This window comes from Dermochelys coriacea, chromosome 17 (genome assembly GCF_009764565.3).
Source record: "Dermochelys coriacea isolate rDerCor1 chromosome 17, rDerCor1.pri.v4, whole genome shotgun sequence".
In the NCBI taxonomy this organism is placed as follows: Eukaryota; Metazoa; Chordata; order Testudines; family Dermochelyidae; genus Dermochelys; species Dermochelys coriacea.
The window spans coordinates 3,609,764-3,629,652 of NC_050084.1; the positions used below are offsets into that span (position 1 = coordinate 3,609,764).

Genomic DNA, 19,889 nt, shown 5'->3' on the forward strand with positions numbered 1-19,889 from the left:
GGAACTAATACTGCTGTGTACTGATGGCATCCTGGCCGTTAGTGGGCCTCCAGGTTCGAGCATTATTGCATTGCCATGCAGATGATGAGGTTTGAGGACAGGATCCTCTCTTCAGCTGGGGGGCGGGCTGTACCTTTGAGTCTTCAAGGGGAAATGGTGCTTGGCAGATGCCATCCCTCCTGAGAGGAGGCAGAAAGGAGGCTAAGCAGAAGGTGTTTGAACTGGGCAGAGACTTGGACTTGGCTGATGTGCTGCTGTTACCTCTGGAGCCCTGTTGACTTGTGTGTGTTTTAAATCTAACACCACTTCCTGGGCTGTCCTGAATTGAAGCCTCACTCTTTGCTTTGGTTGAGCATCGAAGTCCAACACAACCCAGGCATGATTATTGGTCCCCTGGCCTGACTGATTCTGAAGTGTTGCCATTTGGTTTCTTTGCACACCTTTGGTCAGTTTGCTCATTACTTATCAGCGTTGCCCTCTTTTCCCCCACAGGCTTGCCTGCAGAAAAAGCGGGTCCTTAGAATCACAGAAGAGTTGAATGGAATTTGTACCTGGCTCAGAGCAGGCTTCCAAGAGGAGACTTCCTTTGACCTTGGCAAAATCAGTATGGAAGCAAAGCAAGCAACTTGTCTGTGGGGAGGGACCTTGACAATGGGAATTGCCTCTGTGCTGTCCATGACTTCAGTTCCATTCCAGCTCGGCTCCCCTGACACCAGATGCCTCTGAGCACCAGCCAGGTGGCTTCTATTGCCTGCTAGGAGTATCTAAGAACCAGAGTTTGAGCTGAATTTTGCCATCTGTTATACAAATGTGGCGCTCTGGATTTCACTGGGGTTGTGCAGGGGTGACATCAGGGTAGGCATTCTTGAATAAATGTGTGTACTTATGTTATGTTGCATGCCTCGTGCATCCTGCATGACAGGCACTGAGGGACAGATTTTTAAATGCATTTAGGTGTCTAAGGATTCCAGCAGGCATCTAGTGGTATTTTCAAAAGTGCATAGGCACCTAATTCCCACTGATTTAGATATTTAGATCCCTAAAGACCTTTAAAAATCTATCCCCTAGCATGCTGGTTTGGAAGCCTCTCTGGGGGTGGGTTGTGATAGAGAAATACATCTGCATCATAACCTGTTAGTTAAAAATATGTGTATTTAAAAACTTTTTTATTTTGGTTCTGTAGTTAAGACCAAATTTAACAGGGACCAAAATAACAACAACAACAAAATAATCAACATTACTGACGCTGACAACTTCATCAGTGCAGACAGTGCCTTGGGCATCAGCACATCTGGCAATAGCACCTCCAACAATTCAAGAAGCAGCCGTGCATGCAAAGGTATGTGCTGGCCTAGGTGGTCTCATGAGTCAGGGGAGTAGGGTGGAGAGGTGTTAGATGGGAGCTGAATAACTTTCAACCACAGTTGGGAGTGAGCTGGGTAGGAAAAGGAGGCAGATCAAGGCTGATTTGTGATGATGCGTGTTTCATAGTAGTAATGTAGTAACTGAGCTTTTCCTGGAAGTCTCTCAGTATTGGGGTAACACTGGTGGAGTTGCCAAGGGTAAACCACAATACAATATCAACTAGATCTACTCTGTGTGGCTGGATGACACGCTGGTAAAATCAGCGGCTACACCAAATTGGTGCTCCCATCATTGTTAGCACTGATGAAGCTGCAGAACCGGGAGTCGCGTCAACAGAAGCTTAGCGAAAATGCAGCCATTTTGGACACAGGTTCCAGAGCCCCTGGTGTTGCATATGATTTTGGGGAAATAATTCCTGTTTCTCTCCCCTTCTTCATTATTACTAATAATGTGGTTCCCAATTTGCAAAACTGGGGAAGGTTGGGTTTCCTGACCTCTTGCTAATGCTGCTCTGTCTTGTCCTTTCAAATGTCTACTTTTAACTCTCCTAGCAGACTCAGGGACAGAGATCGCCATTGTTCTGGGTGGATCAGGAAGCATCGAGCCTGAAGATTTTGAAAGAGCCAAGGGTTTCATCTCCAACATGATGACGTCATTCTGGAGAAAATGCCCAGAGGTGTGTGCTCTGCTCTTCCTCCTGACCTGGGCAGGCGTCTGAGTCTTGTCATGTTTCAATAGACAAAACAGACTCTGATTTCCCAGTGATGCTGAAAAGTCTTCTGGGTTATGCACAGGGCTGGGAGTCAGGAGATCTGGATTCCAGCCTCAACTCTTGCCTGACTTAGTGTTTGAGCAGTTCACTGACCATCTGTGCCTCAGTGTTCCTTTCTGTAAAATGGGGTAATTCTTTCTATACTATGCTTACCTCCATGCTGTCTGAGTACTTTACCAGTCCGATGAGAAATTATGCTAATGGAATCTGTGCTCCTTGCCCTCCCTCCTACTCATGTTACAATTTGATTGTGGAACAGCTATGTTGAAGCAGTGCGGTTTGCATTTTGCCCTGGCTTTGTACCTCACAGAGGAGTTGTGCTGATCGGCTGCTTGTTGTTAAAGTGCTCTCAGATGCGTGGTGCTAGTTAAAGGGCAAACTAAAAGTTTGACTAAATTTTTACACGATGGATTTTGAAATATCCAGAGGGTCTGTATCAGTCTGTCTCTCCTGAGGGGTTTAGTGCGAGTGAAACCACACAGAGACAAGGATAATTGGAGCGTGGAGACTGATTGGAGGAGCGACTAGATCAGCATGGGGGGTGGGTTTTCATTCTTGCTTTTGGCTTAGTCTAGGTGCTTTAGATGGCTTATCACGCAAAACTCCCACAGTACTTTGAAGCACAACCAAGGAAAATAAACTACAAGAGAAAGAAAGACGTCTCAGCCATTACACTTAATTACCGTGAACATGGTACTTGGGAATATTGAGAGGCTGACTACAGGGCCAGGAAAGATTGGGCCAGATTAGAAGTTCAGATGGATAAAATGGCAGCAGCACTTTTCTTGAGTCAAAAGAAACTGCACGCTGTTCTCCTACCTGTGGAGCTGTCCAAGCAGGAGCTGCCAGAATACAGGGTGTGATGAAAGCAGAGGGATAAAATGGGAGGGAAATGGATCTATATGCTAGCTACTGTGCGCTCCATATAAAGTCAAGAATAGCTGAGGAGACACTTCCCACCCACTGTACTTAATGCCAAGCTTGGCACTTGGAGAAAGGGGTCTGGGGATTGCTGCCTTGGTTCTTGCCTGACCTCACCAGTTCTGCCTTTCCCAGGTTACGTTTCCTGTGGTACAGTACGGAGCAGAGATCCGAACTGAATTTGACCTGCAGGAAAGCAGCAACCAGTCCAGTGCTCTCTCCAAGGTCCATAACATAACGCAGCTGTGCTCTGTGACCAAGACTTCATCTGCCCTGCAGCACGTGCTGTGAGTTACACACCCTCGAGAACTCCAGAGCCCCCCTGGGATTTCTTCTGCTTCATGCTCGTGGCATATCTCGCCTTAAATTGCTCCCCGCAAACACCCTCTGATCCCCCCCTTGTGTCTCCTTCTCACAGCCTGGAGCCTCTCCCTTTCCTCCATTCATAATGCATCCCTGGCCCTAGGCATTATTATTCTGGATGGAGTGATCCTGTCCCTGAACAGCACGAACCCATCTGCTAATGACTTAGTGTCCTCCACATGTGTTAATGCAGTGGGAACTTTCTCGCATGCTGGAATTTCAGGGAGCCACCATCAGTCCATTGATGACTTTGACATACAGCTGTGCACATGTAGCGCGTTCCATAAAACACATCCGGGTTTGCGTTCCTGCAGAGATGAGATCTTCAATGAAAGCTGCGGTTCGGTCAAGGATGCTCACAGGATGATCCTTGTCATGACCGATGGGAAGATCTTTTTGGACCCACTGAGCTTAACGGATGTGATGAGCTCCCTGAAAATGGCCACGATCAAACGTTACGCCCTTGGGGTAGGTGTGAAGTGACGCGCGAGCCCAACTCCTTTGCTATAGCTCGTTTCAAAGGCAGAAAGCAATTAGACAGAGGGAAATGGAAAGGACTGCTGGGAGCAGCAACTTCCGCAGATAACAATGTGTGTAAGGGCTACCTGTTTAGAGTGTCATTCTTCTGCTGATACGCGTACTCAAAAACTTTGGTAGTGAGCCAGGGAATAAGGAGAGGGTGAGTGGAGAGGAAATCTAGGGTGGTCTAAGCATCCAGTCTGAAATACCCAGACTTCCTTGACTCAGTCAGCCTTCCATTCTTCTGGGTGCCGTAGAGTTTATTGTGTATAAATAAGATCCTAAACCCTGAGGTGCTCTGTGGGAAACCCTGGAAGCCACATGACACTTCTCACAAGAGCAAGGGAAGAGCAAAACTTTCCCTACGCTCACACTCCAGGGTGTGACACTAAATTCTTGGGATCCTCTGGGAGAAAAACCTTTTTATCAATGTAAGGAGGTGGTGGTGATTAATAAATTAGCTAAATTATTGTTATGGCCCCATCTGCTGTTCAGTCTGGTTACACTCTGAGCAGAACTTCACAGTGGTGTAGAATAAAGTCTGCTGGCCCAGTGAGCTCAGATGAATTCTTGGGCAGAAGGGTTTGCATTGGCCTAGGGCCTAAATTGGAAGTGGTCTGTGAAAGTGGATTACTCTCTTGCCTCTTGGTATAAGGATGGCTTGGATTAACTATTTCCTTGCAGATGAATAATTCAGAATGAGGATTCCCTCTGGAATCCAGGCTCCTGGCTGCAAACACTTCACTCTGTTGTTGCCCTGAGTGTTGTTGGATCTCTTGGGCATTTGTTTGTTTGTTTTGTGTCTCTGTGTGAAAACTGCTCCACTTCCCTGCAATAGCCTAGTGGTTGGCTTCTTCTCCATAGGTCGGTGACTTCTTCAGCAAGCAAAGGGCCCTGAAAGAGCTGCAGCTCATTGCCTCAGACTCTGATGAAGATTACTTGTTTAAACGGCCTGACTGTGAAGCCTTGGATGGCTTCCTATCGGTGCTGGAGAGAAATGTTTTGGGTACCTCAGGTAAAAGGCAGTAGTGTCCTGCCACTAACAAACGCTCCTGTTCTCTGTAGCCTGCACAATGAGGAGTGCTGTGGTTTTGTAAATAAAGCTCCAAACCTCAGACCGTTAAAAACCTTGTTCGTTATCTGCCAAAGCATCACAAAAATCAAATCAGCTGAAATTCCCTGGGTAATAATTCCCAAGAGGCTTCCCTTGCTTGAGCCAGACCCTTCCCTGTTTGCTCCAGCCTCCCCTTCCTTTTATACTTTGCCCCAAGTGACCTGTAACTACAACTCCCAGTTTTAAGGGACTCGAGGGATGTGGCAGGTTTTCTGAGAGGCTCATGTGCACCCAAGATCCTCTGCTCACGTGCTGGCAGATTGCTTCCATTGAATGCTGTCCTGCTCAGAGTTTTTGTCACGTACACAGTACGTTGCAGGGTTACTACCGACTCTTCTTCTCAGAGACATGTCTTCCATAAGATCCTTTAATGTACTGCCAGGAATGTCTGCTGTGAGCGTAAGATAAGTTATACCTGGCACCATGTAGTGGCTGAACCGCTCAGCATTCCATTTCCGTTCTAAGGTGAAATCCTCCTCCCACTGAAGTCAATAGTAAAACGCCCATTGATTTCAATGAGGCCAGGGTTTCACACCCAGGTTATCTCTACACTGCAGTTCCGAGAGGTATCCAAGCTAGCTGGCTAAAAGTACCCATGTAGGTGTGGCAGCACAGGGTGACCGCCCAAGTACAATCCCATCCAGGACCCTAGGAATATCCTTTGGCAGTTCGCCCACGCTGCTGCTCCTTCAGTGCTCTCTTTAGTGAGCTAGCTCTAACAAAGCTATCTTGAGGATGCCTATCCATGCTGCACTTCCCAATTGCAGTGTAGCTACTATACCTTTGTCTTAAGCCCATACTTTAGTTTGACCTATTATGGGCTGAAAGGACGCTGAATGTGTGAAGCTCACAGAGTCCTGGCCCAGGGCACTGCTGCTAAGCATATTTTCACTTTTTATTTCTTTTCTTCCCCTTTTGCTCCCCCTTCATTTCTTGTTTCTAGTGGCATATCTCCCAGAGGCAGGATCTGGCTATGAAAACCAGAACAGCAACAATAACAACATCAAGTCTGATGTGGAAGAGGATGACGATGACTCATGTAAGCAATGAAATACCTTGTCAAGGGATTGTGCTGTTGAATATCAATGACTAGCATAGCCTAAAGTCTCCCTGTGTTGCTGAGGACAGCTGCACTCTGAATGCTCAAAAAGAAAAGGAGCACACAAACTTCCTCGTGGCTGGACTTTACAAAAACTAGACAAGCCATTTACAAAACACACTTTGCAAAAAGAAAAGTAGTACTTGTGGCACCTTAGAGACTAACAAATTTATTAGAGCATAAGCTTTCGTGAGCTACAGCTCACTTCATCGGATGCATTTTTTTCCTTTTCTTTTTGCGAATACAGACTAACACGGCTGCTACTCTGAACTCTGAATGCTACACTACAATTGCAGCTTTGCAGTTTCACGCCCGTTAGCTGGCTATTGAGATGCATTTCTCGCAATGCTGGAATAATGATGGTCCTAGTCAAGAGCTCTGAGCTCCTGACCACCTCCACCTAAATCATGTTTTTCATGTCCCAGCAGACTCGGGGACAGAGATCGCCATTGTTCTGGATGGATCAGGGAGCATCGAGCCTGAGGATTTTGAAAGAGCCAAGGGTTTCATCTACAATATGATGAAAGCATTCTATGAGAAGTGCTCTGAGGTACTCGCTTCTTCACTGATTGGTCTGCAGATATGGCAGCCACTGCACTTCATTAGCATTGCCCCTTTAGCCTGAGTGACTAGGCAAAGTTCAGGGCATTGCAGGATTGTTTCTGTTAGGATAAGAAATCAGTGAGACAATTTAGGTGTGTTCTGGGTGTGATCAATCTTATTTACACAAAATGCGCGCACAGTCTTGCTTCCCTGAACACAGTAGGAACAAACAGCAGTGGGCCATTTCCCAGCTCAAAAGTCCTCAAGTCCTCAGTGAACTTTGTGCCCAAGAATCTCTGTCCCTCTGCTTCCTCGTGGGATCAGGCTCACAACTGCTTCACCTGGCTTCCTGCCTGCAACCCACGTCCTGCAACTGATATCCTAGCCCCTACCTTTGTACCCAGGGAAATCCCTGTTGATCTATCTGGTTTAGCTCTGGCCTGCCATGCAGCCTATTGATTTGGGCAGCCACCCCCATTGTTTCCAGCTGTTTTATTGTACAAAAAGGGCTTGATTGCTCTTTCCGTTGAGCCTGAAAGAGAGCTTGGCACAGCCATTGGGTCTAACACAATCTGTGAATGTCTTTGGATCCCAGAGTCCTCTGCTGGCAGCCATTAGCCCCTTTCTGCATAATATCATTTGCCTTTATTATCTGTGTTGTGGTAGCTCCTGAGAGCAAAGGCCCCATTGTGCTCTGTGCTCTACAAACATAGCCATGAAGAGCTTGCCATGTGCGGTGATCTCATCAGTGGCAGGCCAGGTCAGTCCTTTGAGGGGAGAGCTCCAAAGGAAAGCCACAGTGCAGCAAGGAGTGGTGCTGGTGATTCAGGGTGATTCAGATAATTCCCTCTGCAGCCGGGAATGTATGGCAAAAAAGCAAGATGAAAACAAAAAAAACTAAAAAGACAAACCCTCCAGTCCTGGTCTAAAGTTCTCCTCTCTCTGATCACTAAATGCAGAACAAAATATGAATCTGTTGGTGGCTCTAATTTTTTTGAACTAACATAACTTTTCTTCTGTGTTTATCTCTTTAGTATATAGGGGCTATTTCTGCCGGAAAAGATTTTACTTTCTGGCCCTCCTTTATAGATTCATAATAGACTGTAAGGCCAGAGAAACCATTGCGACCATCTGGTCTGATCTCCTGTAGAACATAGGCCATAGGACGTATCTGAATTAATTCCTGTTTGAACTAGACCAGAGCTTTTAGAAAAACATCCATTCTTGATTTAAAAATTGCCAGTGATGGAGAATCTAATACAACCCTTGGTAATTTGTCCCACTGTGCCCTATCTCTAGTCTGAATTGATCTTTTCCCATTAATGCTGTTCTCTTCATTGGGAATTTCTTGACTGGTTGTTTCTGAGAGCCCCAGTTCTCTGGATCAACTATCAATATTGGACTCTTACCTGACACTTCTTTCCAGTGTAATTTTGCCCTGGTGCAGTATGGAAATGATATCAGAACTGAATTTAACTTCCTGGACAGTCTGAATGCTAACGCTACCCTCCAGAAGGTTCAGAACATCACCCAGTTGGGCAAGGTGACCAAAACAGCATCTGCTATCCAACATGTGCTGTAAGTAACAACATAAGAAATGGAGATACTGTATTGCTGGGGCACTTTCTGAATAGATGTGTAAACATTTGGGGCCCAGAGCTGGTCACATCTCCTTAACTGGCTAGAAAGGTCCCTACTGAGCAGCGTGAGGCACTCCTTCCTCCACAGGACACTGAAAGTATGTTACATTTTATAGCACTTTCTGACTCTACCAGTGGTGATGGGCCTGCCTCAGTGACCCTGGTTATCCAAAGGCTGCAGATCCCCAGGGGATTGGGAAACCAGAGGAGTCAGGCCAATAGACTTGGAGATTTGTCTTCCCTCGACTTATGCTGCTCTTCCTATGTTAGAGAATGTTGTCTGGGCTGTTAAAGGCCAGTAGACAATGTGAGAGCCTAATCCTTGGCCTTGGGGCACCAGGAAAGCAATGAAAAGAAAACCTGGCAAGCATTTGGAGGTGCGCAATATAAACCTGAAGAATGGAACCAGGATTTGAGCTAATCAGGGTGCAGTTAATCTAGCTGGTACATGTTCTTCTCAGTGGGAAGCCCTGGGAATGGTATATGGCGTTTTTAACCTCTAGGCTGAAGGACCAGATCCATCCCAGGTTGGTGGTGACCGTGAAAGCCTTTAACACATGTGAAAGCAGCAGTGGCTGCTAAGAGGCCTTTGTGAACTGAGATATTGATCTCTGTCCAGTCCCTACTGGGATACATGTCTTCATCCCAAGAGCCAACTGGAACAAACTGACTCCCTTCTCGCAGCCTCAACACAGAGGGCAAGAACCGAGTAAACCTGGGGAGTGCCATCTCCTCTGTCAGTCCTATTAGCGTGTGTGCATGTGGGTCAGGGGGCGGCGATGCAGTTTCCAATGTCACTCCCTTTACTGGAATGGGTAAAATAGGGATCTGAGAGTCTGGACGAACCAGAGATACTTGCTGTCTCCAGAGTGGTTGACTTGGCAATTATCCTCAACACTAAGCTCAGTATGGAGAGGGGAAAAAAAATCTGTCTGGTCATTTTTGAGTTATGTGAATGTGAAAGGAAAAGTCCTGAAGAATTAAGTCCCTTCTCTGGGCCTTGGTATAATTATTAGCCAGAAATTCATAGGAATTCAACAGATCTGTCGGCTCATCCCCTTGCCCCCAGAAACTCATTCTGTGTATGACAATTTTAACAGGGATTCTATCTTCAGTGAGAGCCAGGGGTCCCAGAAAAATGCTGCTAAAATCATGGTTGTGGTGACGGATGGGGAAATATTCCAGGATTCAATGGACTTAACAGTGGTGATAAATTCACCCAATATGGCAGGAATTGACCGCTATGCCATTGGGGTAAGTTCGGAATATCCAAAGGCTCTTGTTCTAATCTGTCCCCCTGAGCGAAGCTGATATCCCTCATCAGAGAGCAACAGGGGGGAGAGAAAGGAAAGAGATGACCTGCATGGAGACTCAGTAAGTGCTGGAAATGAGGAGCATGTATAAAAATGAATAAATGGAAAGTAAAAGTACCTCACTGAGTTAATAATATGATCAACGGATAAATAAAATCCAACCCAACTCTGTGGAGTACTGCAGTTTCAAGTCTCTTGTAGACTTCCTTTTCCAGCACTCACACACCCTTTCCTCAGATGCCTTCACTCATTCCTCTCTTTCCATGTCACAGCTAAATTTCTCTACCTCACCTTTAAGGCCTACGCAACTTCCGTCTTTACTTGTACCCCACCCTCGTTGACTCCTACACCTCTGCTGTGCTCTGCTGTCTGCTCTGCCCAGTCGTCTTTGATGTTCCCACTTCCTGCCCACCTTCTCTCACACGCGATCATTTTGGTTTGCTTGTCTGGTATCAGGCATCTTTCATCTCAACGTTTAAATCTCCTCTCCAGGGGCCTACTGCATTGTGTTCATATTGCAAAGTTTAATGTAAACCATAAAGCCAGTGGGATCCATTCAGTATATATTTTAAAAAATGCACTAAGGTAAGACAAGTCCAGATGCTATCTTCAGTCATGGCACTGAAAGAGGGGAATGGTACATCATGATTCCACAGGATGTTGGAAGGCTGTAAGTCACAATGAATAGATAAGTTTTTAAAATCTTGCCTGAAAATCTGTGGTTTTCACAGCTGAGTGGGGGGAATTTAGACACACAGCTCCCATGGAAAGAAACAAATGAAAATATTAATTCTTTCTTAATTTATCACAATCAGTTTTATCAGTCAATGCTGCTGCTTGGTCCTTAGAGAGGTAGGGACAGTTTTGAGGCATTTTGCATCTTCGCTGTCTTCAAAAATATATCTTTTTCAATCTAAAAGTGACTCTAAGCTTGGCAGTGCCTTCAGTGCCAAGCTTAATAAAAAGAGGCTTTCATGGAAATGAACTGTTTTTTTAAATTTTGAATTGATTCTATTTTCATCTTCAAAGGAACAAAATGTTATCTTATTATCCATAGCAGCTCCTCAGGGACTGGTAACTGGGCCACTGGCATCAGTTATCTGAAACATAAGCACCTTGGTTCTAGCTGGTAATTACCTCTGGAGAAAGACAAGTTCAAAAGTAATTATATATAAGTGAAGGAAGTTTTATTCTGTATATGGGTTGCAGGAGCAGAAAGTTTGGGGTTTGCGTGACAGGGAGGAGATGGAAGGTTTATTATGGAATTTGTACAAGACTGAGACGCCAGAAATCAGGACACATGAATTCCGTTAGTAAGACTAAACTAATGGACGGTCTGATTTCTAAACAAATTAAGACTAGTAATTCTTTAGCAGAGAGTTGTATAGAGAAACTTTAGCTTTTAAATTTGCCCCTTCTCTGCAGCTAGAATCTACTTTTCAGCAGATATGACATTAGCCTGTTATGTGGAACTGTTTCCTAAAGGCCAGATCCTAGGAGGCACTGAGAACATCCAACTTAGTGATGTCAATTGAAATTGCAGCTGCTGTGAGCCCTCAGGAAGCATACTGGACTGAGCCCCAGTGCAGATTCCTGGGGTTTTTTAACCCCCAAACAGATGCAGTTTGATCGAAAAATGGTGACTTTACCTAAGTGCTGCTCTTCTCCATTGATCTTGGTCTCTGTCACAGGTGGGAGAAGCATTTAACAAGTCCAAGGCCCTAAATGAGTTGCAGCTTATTGCCTCTGATCCAGATGAAAGTCATTTATTCCGGGTGACCAACTATTTGGCTTTAGATGGGCTCCTTTCAACCCTGCAGCAGAAAATCATTGCGATAGATGGTGAGGGCAAACCTCTGTACCTTATCGTCCTGTCTGAATGATAATGAGAAAATGGCTCACTAGATCCTCTTCTGATTCTCAGGTACGGCAGGCGATATTACAGAACATGAGCTGGCGCAAACTGGTTTCAGTGCACAGATCTTGGACAAGGCAAGTGCGTGCTGCAATCTCACTCTGGTAGATGAGTGCATGTGGTGTTTATTTTGCATTTGGGAGACCTGAAAGAATCGATTCTCTGTATTTCCTACGTAATGACACATACTGCCGTTGGAGAACCAAATGAGTCAAATCCCCATTGCACACCGGAGCCTGTTTCACTGGTACCTCTTGATTACATAAAGATTTCACTTGTATATGCTCGCTAGCTGGTGTATCTGATTTCAGTGTCTAAGGCACTTGATAGTAACTGCTGTATTGTTACCAAAATTCACTCTATTTCATGCATACACCTCGGAGTCAGGGAATCTAGATTCTGTTTCCCATGCTGCTGGTTTTTATTTGACCATAGGGTAGATTGCCTCACCTCTGTGTGCCTCAGATTTCCCCTTTCTGGAATGGGGATAGAAGTGCCAGTCTAGCTCCTGGGGGAGGAGCGGTGGGGCTGAAAACACAGGTATTTGCTAAAGTGCTTCGAGATCCTTGGGCACAAGGTACGAGAGAAGGGCAAATGATTATAATTCATTCCTCTCTTCTATCTTTCCCTATGTGAACTCTCCAGCAGCACATACTGGTTGGAGCTGTGGGGGCCTATGACTGGTCTGGTGGAATTCTGCTGTACGATTGGGTAACCAGCTCGGCAGCTTTCCTGAACGAATCTAAAGAAGCAAAGGAAGCAAGATACGGCTACCTAGGTAAATAGTAACCCCCCCCCCGCAACCCCAGGGACAATCTGATTAGGTGGTGGCTCCAATCCTGCTCCCAGTATAGTTTAATGGGAGAAGGATCTGGCCAAATATACTCGTATGTGGGTGGTGGTTAGTGGACAATGTGCCAGCTTTGAAAGCATTAACCCGAAGAACAGCAAATCTCACAGGAACTGGCTGGATCTCTGTTTCCTGTAGCCAGGAAAGGGACTCTGCTGGAAGCACTTTCCCTCTTACCCAGCAGCATAGTCGTCATTATCACTGATACACCATGGCATAGTCTGCATCTTGTTAATATGCATATGTTTACTGTATAACGACTCTCAGAATGAATGGAATTTTTTTGGAGCCTGATATGGGTAAATATTGCATGTGCAGTGGATACTGGAGAGCAAACAGCTCCTGAATAATTACAAATCTTGGCCTGGAATGATGTAACATTTTTGCTTATTAACACAAGTTCTTTATAACATCATGAGTCCTGTACCTCCTGGTATTTGACTTAGCTTCAAAAATCTCTCCATTTAGTTGTAGGTGCTCTGGACTCTGTGTCTTATATACCCACATAATAATGCTTGTCCTATCTTCTCCCTGTCACATAAACCCCATGAACTTTCTGTTTCTGCATCCCACAGGCAGTATTGCTTCCTTCACCTTCATGATGGCTTTTTAATCTGTCAGACTCCAGAGGCAATTAAAGCCAGGATCAACATGTGTATATTTCAGATACCTGTTCAGGATCTGTGATTAAATGCTAGGGATGTGTTCAAAATTTTGTTGAGTGTTGCTACTGCAGAGCCGTTTACATGCTGGTGCTACAGCTGTTGCCCATTGGGGTACTGCAGCTTCAAATTCAATCAAGAGACTAGGCATCACAAGCTGTTTAAAAGGGATGACTTACGAGCTTTGTTGGCTTTTTCTCTCAGATGAGTTACCATCTCCTGTTATTTCCTAATCAGTCTTTTAAGTGAGATGGTACCAGACCAAACCCATGGACCACAACAGCCTCAAACGTTGTGGATTTTTGGTTCCTGCTCCAGATCTAGATTTGAATTTCATGGCCTGTCTCCAACACTGTGATGGGCCAAGCTAAAACCCCAGATCCAAAGTTTGTGTCGTTGGCTTTTTGGCTCAGCGATAAAGCGCTGTACTGATCACGTGTCATTTCTGCTCATTGTCTAAATGCACAGGGTACAGCGTGGCTGTGGCGAATGCACAAGACGGTGCCTTGTATGTTGCTGGAGCTCCACGGCACAGCATGACGGGGAAAGTGCTGGTGTTTAGGAAAGATCACTTAGAGCAAATCCTACAAGGAGATCAGGTACCCATGCTTTGCTCAGTCTCTGGTGGCCAATCAAGTGGGCTGACGAAGCACTAAGTCCAGTGGAAATAGACGGACTCCACATGTCTTTATTGCAATGCAGCCATTACAGACCATTTTTCTGCATGCGCTTCCTCGAATCAGAACTTCCCCTGTGTTCTTCTTGAGGCAGATCCTCAGATGGTAAAAAGTATCAGAGGCCACTTGATTTCAGTGGGCCTATGGAAACTTACACTAGCTGAGGATTTGCCCCCATCCTTGACACCTCATAGACTTTAGAGATGGCAAGAGCAGAGAATAGGAAGCATACTGTATAACTTTGTTCATCCATAAAGTTTTGGGGATGTTAGAAAAATTCAGACAACTGGTGTTGTGGATAGCTGAGGGAAATGACTGGGGAAAGGATGTAAGCCCAGTTTGGATAAGAGGGAGGTTTGAAAGAGGGTCAGATAAATGGGGTTGGACTATCATTGCATTCTGATACCTGACCCCCTCAAAAAAAATTCATTTACTCCCACTGGAAAAGATATTCCCCACTGCCCGTTGTGAAATTGTTGGATAGTGATATTGGTGCTGTTACTCTGGTTACTGGGGCCCTCCTGAAAGATGGCTGCATTGTGATGATAGGAGTCATGAAATGATCCATATATAGACAGGAGGACAGATGACTATGCAGAAATTTGTAGTTCTGTAAAGCACCTTGACAGATGCGAAGGGAACCTGAGAAGGCTATTATTATGAAGTTATTGTTTGTTGAGAATTCAAGTGTAAAACCTGACTTTTTCTGGGGGGCAGGTTGGGTCTTATTTTGGCTCTGAACTCTGCTCTGTGGACGTGAACCAGGATGGGGAGACAGACTACCTTCTTGTGGGAGCCCCGCTTTATCACATCCATGGGGAAGAAGGAAGAGTTTATGTGTATCGGCTTAAGGTAAAGACACTGGCTTCAGCAGTTCTGACTTGGTGGGAGCTTTCCTAACAGTTCCTTGAAATACTTCTGTTACCACATGCCAGTGGTGACAAATAAAACCCTTATCCTTGGAGCTTTTCCTGTATAGTCTCTCAATTGCATCCATTTGGTGCCCATGCATAACTCATGGACTGTCATGTTGTATCAGAAGACCACCAGAATGATCAGTCCTGTCTCGGTTACTGGACTATGAAAGAGAAACTCAGTAATAGAAATGGCGATATCTTTGTGGCTTGGTGTAGATTTATTACACAGCATGATGACAAATAAAAGTTTGTGAAAGTGTTTCCATCTCCCATCCCACCTGTTGTTACTGACCCTGTCCCATAGAACGAAGCATCTTTCTGTTCTGATTATTTTGTAACCATTTGTTCCATCCCCCATAACCACTCTGTGAAACAGCATTCCTTATAATGATAAAAGAAAAGGAGGACTTGTGGCACCTTAGAGACTAACAAATTTATTTGAGCATAAGCTTTCGTGAGCTACAGCTCACTTCATCGGATGAATTCGATGAGCTTATGCTCAAATAAATTTGTTAGTCTCTAAGGTGTCACAAGTACTCCTTTTCTTTTTGTGAATACAGACTAACACGGCTGCTACTTTGATACCATTCCTTATAATGATTGTTTTAAGTTAATGTACATGTCAACTGCTGTTGGAACGACTTCCTGGGGAGTTCCCCAAAAGTAGATCAGTGGGCATGCCCACCTGCTGAGGTTTGTGTACAAGTGCACAGCATATAGTTCAGGAAGATGGTTCATGCTACATCTCTGCTTTGAAATCCAGTCTTATAAAACATGCTGTACCTACTGAGCTATTAAAGAGAAACTAAAGTAAAATGCAAAGCTCTTGTTTAAAAAGAAAAATCGTTGAAGCTGGCAAATCAGTAATAGAACATGGGACTGATTAGCCTAGACTAATACATATACATTTTAAAACAAAATATTTGACAATTACTTCCTCCTTTGTTTCCTCACTGAGCCCTGGTGTTCTGTGTATACCTTGCAAGAGCTGATGACATTGCTGACACCACTTACGCCTTGTCTACACTAGGAAGGTGACCTATTGCTGCTGATAGCTTTAGCTGAACCAGAACTGAACACAGTTTAATTGAAAATGTAGACCCGGACAAACTGTGTTCAGCACCACTTCAGACGCAGCTAATGAAACTTGCGTAGGGTACTTCTAGAGTGGCTGAAAGCAGCTGGTGGCCCCACAGCACATTCAAGGCGTCTGTCAAAAGCCAAGTAATGCACCCCCTGTCCCGCTGAGGCTTATTTCCATGAAGCAGTCCAGGGAATGTGACGTTTTCAGCTACTGTAGCGCAGACTGCAGGCCTGGGGAATTGGCTATTGCTTTTACTTGGAAGGGCACTCAGATACTATGGAGATGGGCGGTAGTATAAAATCCTAAGGTGGATATGTAGTGTTTGGATGTTGGTGAGTAGTGTAGGAGCAGCTGATTTCCAATGTTTTGGTTATTTTTATTTGTAAGAGTGCAGATGTACCCCTGCTCCTTCTCCCATTGACTCCAATAGCAGACCTTCAGAGGAAGGAGGACTGGGACCTGACCTTGAATTCTTTAATTTGTTGTTTAAAGCTTTGTTGTTCACCTTCAATCCTTACCATTAAAAAAAACAACCTGCTTTCAGGAGCAGCAGGAATAACCTTTTGAGTGTTTTTCAGAATGGTAACTTCTCCCCGGTAGGACACTTAAGTGTCCAGACACCATCTCCTTTTGCAAGGTTTGGGTTTTCTGTGGCCAGCGTTGGAGACATCAGTAGGGATGGATATGTGGACATTGCAATTGGAGCCCCCCTTGAGGATCGACTTTCAGATTCTTCTACCTTTGGCAGCATTTACATCTATAATGGTGATAAGAATGGGATCAGGAGCACCTTTTCTCAGGTAGGGAGGAGTCCTGTGTCAATCGTATATGCAATGGGGGTCGGGGGGAGCACGTGTTCTTGTGGTATAGGGTTCAGAGTCAGGACTCCTGTATTCTATTTTAATTTCTGACACTCTGTGCAGCTATGGGCAAGTCACCTGGCTGCCCTGTGCCTTAGTTTACCCATCTCTAAAATGGGCATGTTAATAATTCCTGCATCACAGGGGTATTTTGGCAATCTAATCCATGTTTTTATCCAGACTGGCTTTCCACTTCTTGAACAAGCTGTTTCTTTTACTCTGGAAAATCACCTTATTACCAATTAAACAGTGAATCAGCCTTGAAAAAAAGAAGTATCTTGCTTGATAAAGCACTGGGGCTTTTCCTTTTAATCTGAAACCAGTTTCAATTTACTAATTTTCATGAGAGCCACCAGACTCAGCTCATTCTCAGGTTTGCAGTTTCCTGCTTACCAAAAATGCTGCAGACACCAGACTATATCACCGGTACTGAAAAATCTCATTGTATGTGGATCAAAAGATACTCCACCCATGGTGAGTGCAGATTGGAGGCATGGGTGAGAACTTGAAGATGTGCCAGGTGACTTGTGTGAAAGAGACGCTGCAGGATTGACTCAGCAGAGCTACTTCTTAAGCTCAGCTGGCTGGCAAAGTCCTGCATCTTGGCCTGATGTTAGACTAGATTTCCTTTGCAGTCCCTTCTAACCCTATGGATCTATGATTCTAAAGTGCTCACTTTAGTCAATAGGCGTGGAACCCACATCCTCAACACCCTCCATTAGCAAGTCTGCCTGTCATTGAAGGAAGTGGGAATTACCCGTGAAAGCTTATGCCCAAATAAATCTGTTAGTCTTTAAGGTGCCACTGGACTCCTCGTTGTTGCAGGAAGTGGGAATGAGCGACAGGGGATCCATCGCTTGATGATTCCCTGTTCTGTTCATTCCCTCTGGGGCACCTGGCACTGGCCACTGTCAGAAGAGAGGATACTGGGCTAGATGAACCCTTGGTCTGACCCAGTAGGGCCATTCTTATGTTCTTAAGCTAGTTGCCTATCCTGAATATGTCAAAAATGTCACAGGGTGTCACTCAGAACAGTCCCATGTTAACTGGAGAAATATCCCATTTTAAATGTGTTCATCTTTTCCTCCCACAGAGGATAAGAGCAGCTGAAATTGCTCCAGGACTCCAATATTTTGGACAGTCCATTGATGGTGGTTTTGACTTCACTGATGATGATCTCATAGATATCACAGTGGGATCATTTGGAAATGTAACTGTGCTCCGGTAGGTAGAGATTGCACCTGTACCCTAGATGTTTAGTGGTTCCATTATTGTTTAAAGTATTGCTGGGACATATATTAGTTATTCTGTTGATTAAAAAAGCTTCCTAAATCATTCTATGTAAAGGCTTTAGGCTAAGTTAGAAACCTTCTGCATTTGAACTTCCAATGCAGAAAGAACAAGTGTTAGTTATTAAACTTGAATCAATTGTAATGTAGGGCTTCATTGGCCCCGATCTTTCTGCCCACAATCCTGCATGTGCAGTTTAGATCCATTAGACATGTAAATAGCTTATTTACAAACTTCTGTCAGTACCTGGACATCTAAATGATCTTAAGTGGGTGGGTACATTTCACAAGGTGTGAGGTTCAATTTGCACCTGTATTTTTTGCTCCTGGAAAATGAACTGCACATGAAAATTGGAGAATTTGCACCACTATCTATTTGATTTGCCCTAGAAACCTGGAAGAGGTACAAGTACCCAGATTTACACCTGCAATTACAGGTATAAAAATGGAAAACCAGTTTTGAAACTCTTAGCCCACAGTGTTGGTGGGTTCAGATCATCTGTTCCTTTGGATTTTAAGATTTCACTGCATTCTTGACATTCCCAGCCAAAGATGGAAATTTTAGAAATAGACCAGTCTGGCTGAGCGCTGTTTGTCTGTTGAGATTTCAAGAAGGCAGAGAATAGCAAGTGAAATAGTACAGAGCCAGATTACAACCCTTGCTCCTTTGTTGATAGGTGCTCCTGGAATGTTTCACCTGTAAAGCATCCATTTGGAAATTATACTTATGTCCATCTTGTCTACTTGCTTATCAGTTCCTGTTCTTCCCCTCCAGCTCCAGACCAGTTGTCAGATTTAATGTCACTATGAGATTCATCCCGGAGCGTATATTCGATTTCCATAGCAATAGCATCATTACTGCAGAATTGTGCTTGAATATGATCTCACCTTTAAAAGCATCCCAGCAAGGTAATGAAATGTGAATAATAATGAGACTGTAAGCAGCAGGCCTGGGCTGTCATGAGGATTTGGGACTCTGACTCCAGAGTTCATTCTATAAAGTAGATGTATAATGTTTCGGGGCCCATTCCCATATACAATTAATGAAGAGCAATAATTTCTCTTGCTAAAAATCGAGGAGCCAAATTCGCTGCTGGCGGAAGCAGATGCAGCTCTGTTTAGGCTGGTGAAGTTGCACCTTGTTATTCCAGTAGAGAATGTGCCGCTAAGTCACTGTACTATTTGTTATCCCACCTATCCTTCATGATTGCTTATCCTTCACATACCGGAAATGCAGCTGTGATAGGTACACTTGGCAGCAGCTTGAAGTCGCACACAAAGCAAGAAGTTCTTTTTTGAGTAGCGCCCCTACAGGTGCTCCACTTATGCACAGGGGCACTAGAGCACCTAGCGTGGAGTACCCGTAGGAGGACACATTTTGAAGAACCGCAGTTACTGCAGAGGGTGAGTAACCATTTCATCCTGTTGCTCAATTTAGCACATTTGGGAATTTGTTTCATGCATCTTTAATCCTTTAATTCCTACTTCAACTTGTGTCTTTGAGTCTAAGCCTTTAAGATTCCTGTAGCAACGTGCCTAAACCTAATAGTGCATCTTTTTCCCTTGGTTTGTGGGCATCACTTTTTTCCCCTACAGTTTAGAGTTCTGATTGCACTTTGTTCACAGACTTTAGTTTCATTGATCCCATGAAGGGTGTCTCTGAATTCACAAAAAAATCCCAATCTGTGCTTCCAGCGATTTGGCATTTGTCCATTCACTACACTGTGGACTTGGATGTGAGGATGAAGAAGAAGAGAGCCCATTTTGAGGATCAGAAATCCACACTGAGACGAGAAAAGAAGGCTAATGAACCTATGTGTGCTGAGCTGCTGTTCTACATACTGGTAGGTGATTTTGGTGCTTAGCTCTGAAGCTGGGATGGAGTCACTTCTACCACAGTGAATGATGCACCCCTGCATTGGACATCTCTGTTAAGACAATTGTTGTGGCTCTCCTGGGAGCTCTCTCCGTATAATGTTCCAGGAA

At 44.6% G+C, this 19,889-nt stretch overlaps 1 protein-coding gene across 1 annotated transcript in view; it reads left to right on the forward strand.

Moving 5' to 3' along the window:
- ITGAE (integrin subunit alpha E) overlaps positions 1-19,768 on the forward strand; it is a 31,985-nt gene extending 12,217 nt beyond the window's left edge. Inside the window, exons 5-23 of the mRNA XM_043499709.1 lie at positions 493-604; positions 1,184-1,339; positions 1,917-2,041; positions 3,194-3,345; positions 3,736-3,889; positions 4,805-4,955; positions 5,998-6,093; positions 6,579-6,703; positions 8,123-8,274; positions 9,437-9,590; positions 11,341-11,491; positions 11,574-11,641; positions 12,210-12,342; positions 13,545-13,675; positions 14,471-14,605; positions 16,333-16,554; positions 17,708-17,838; positions 18,679-18,812; positions 19,599-19,768. Of these exons, the coding sequence (XP_043355644.1) occupies positions 493-604; positions 1,184-1,339; positions 1,917-2,041; positions 3,194-3,345; positions 3,736-3,889; positions 4,805-4,955; positions 5,998-6,093; positions 6,579-6,703; positions 8,123-8,274; positions 9,437-9,590; positions 11,341-11,491; positions 11,574-11,641; positions 12,210-12,342; positions 13,545-13,675; positions 14,471-14,605; positions 16,333-16,554; positions 17,708-17,838; positions 18,679-18,812; positions 19,599-19,768 (2,652 nt within the window). The remainder of the gene's footprint in view (positions 1-492; positions 605-1,183; positions 1,340-1,916; positions 2,042-3,193; positions 3,346-3,735; positions 3,890-4,804; positions 4,956-5,997; positions 6,094-6,578; positions 6,704-8,122; positions 8,275-9,436; positions 9,591-11,340; positions 11,492-11,573; positions 11,642-12,209; positions 12,343-13,544; positions 13,676-14,470; positions 14,606-16,332; positions 16,555-17,707; positions 17,839-18,678; positions 18,813-19,598) is intronic.
- Positions 19,769-19,889: the final 121 nt, after the last annotated feature.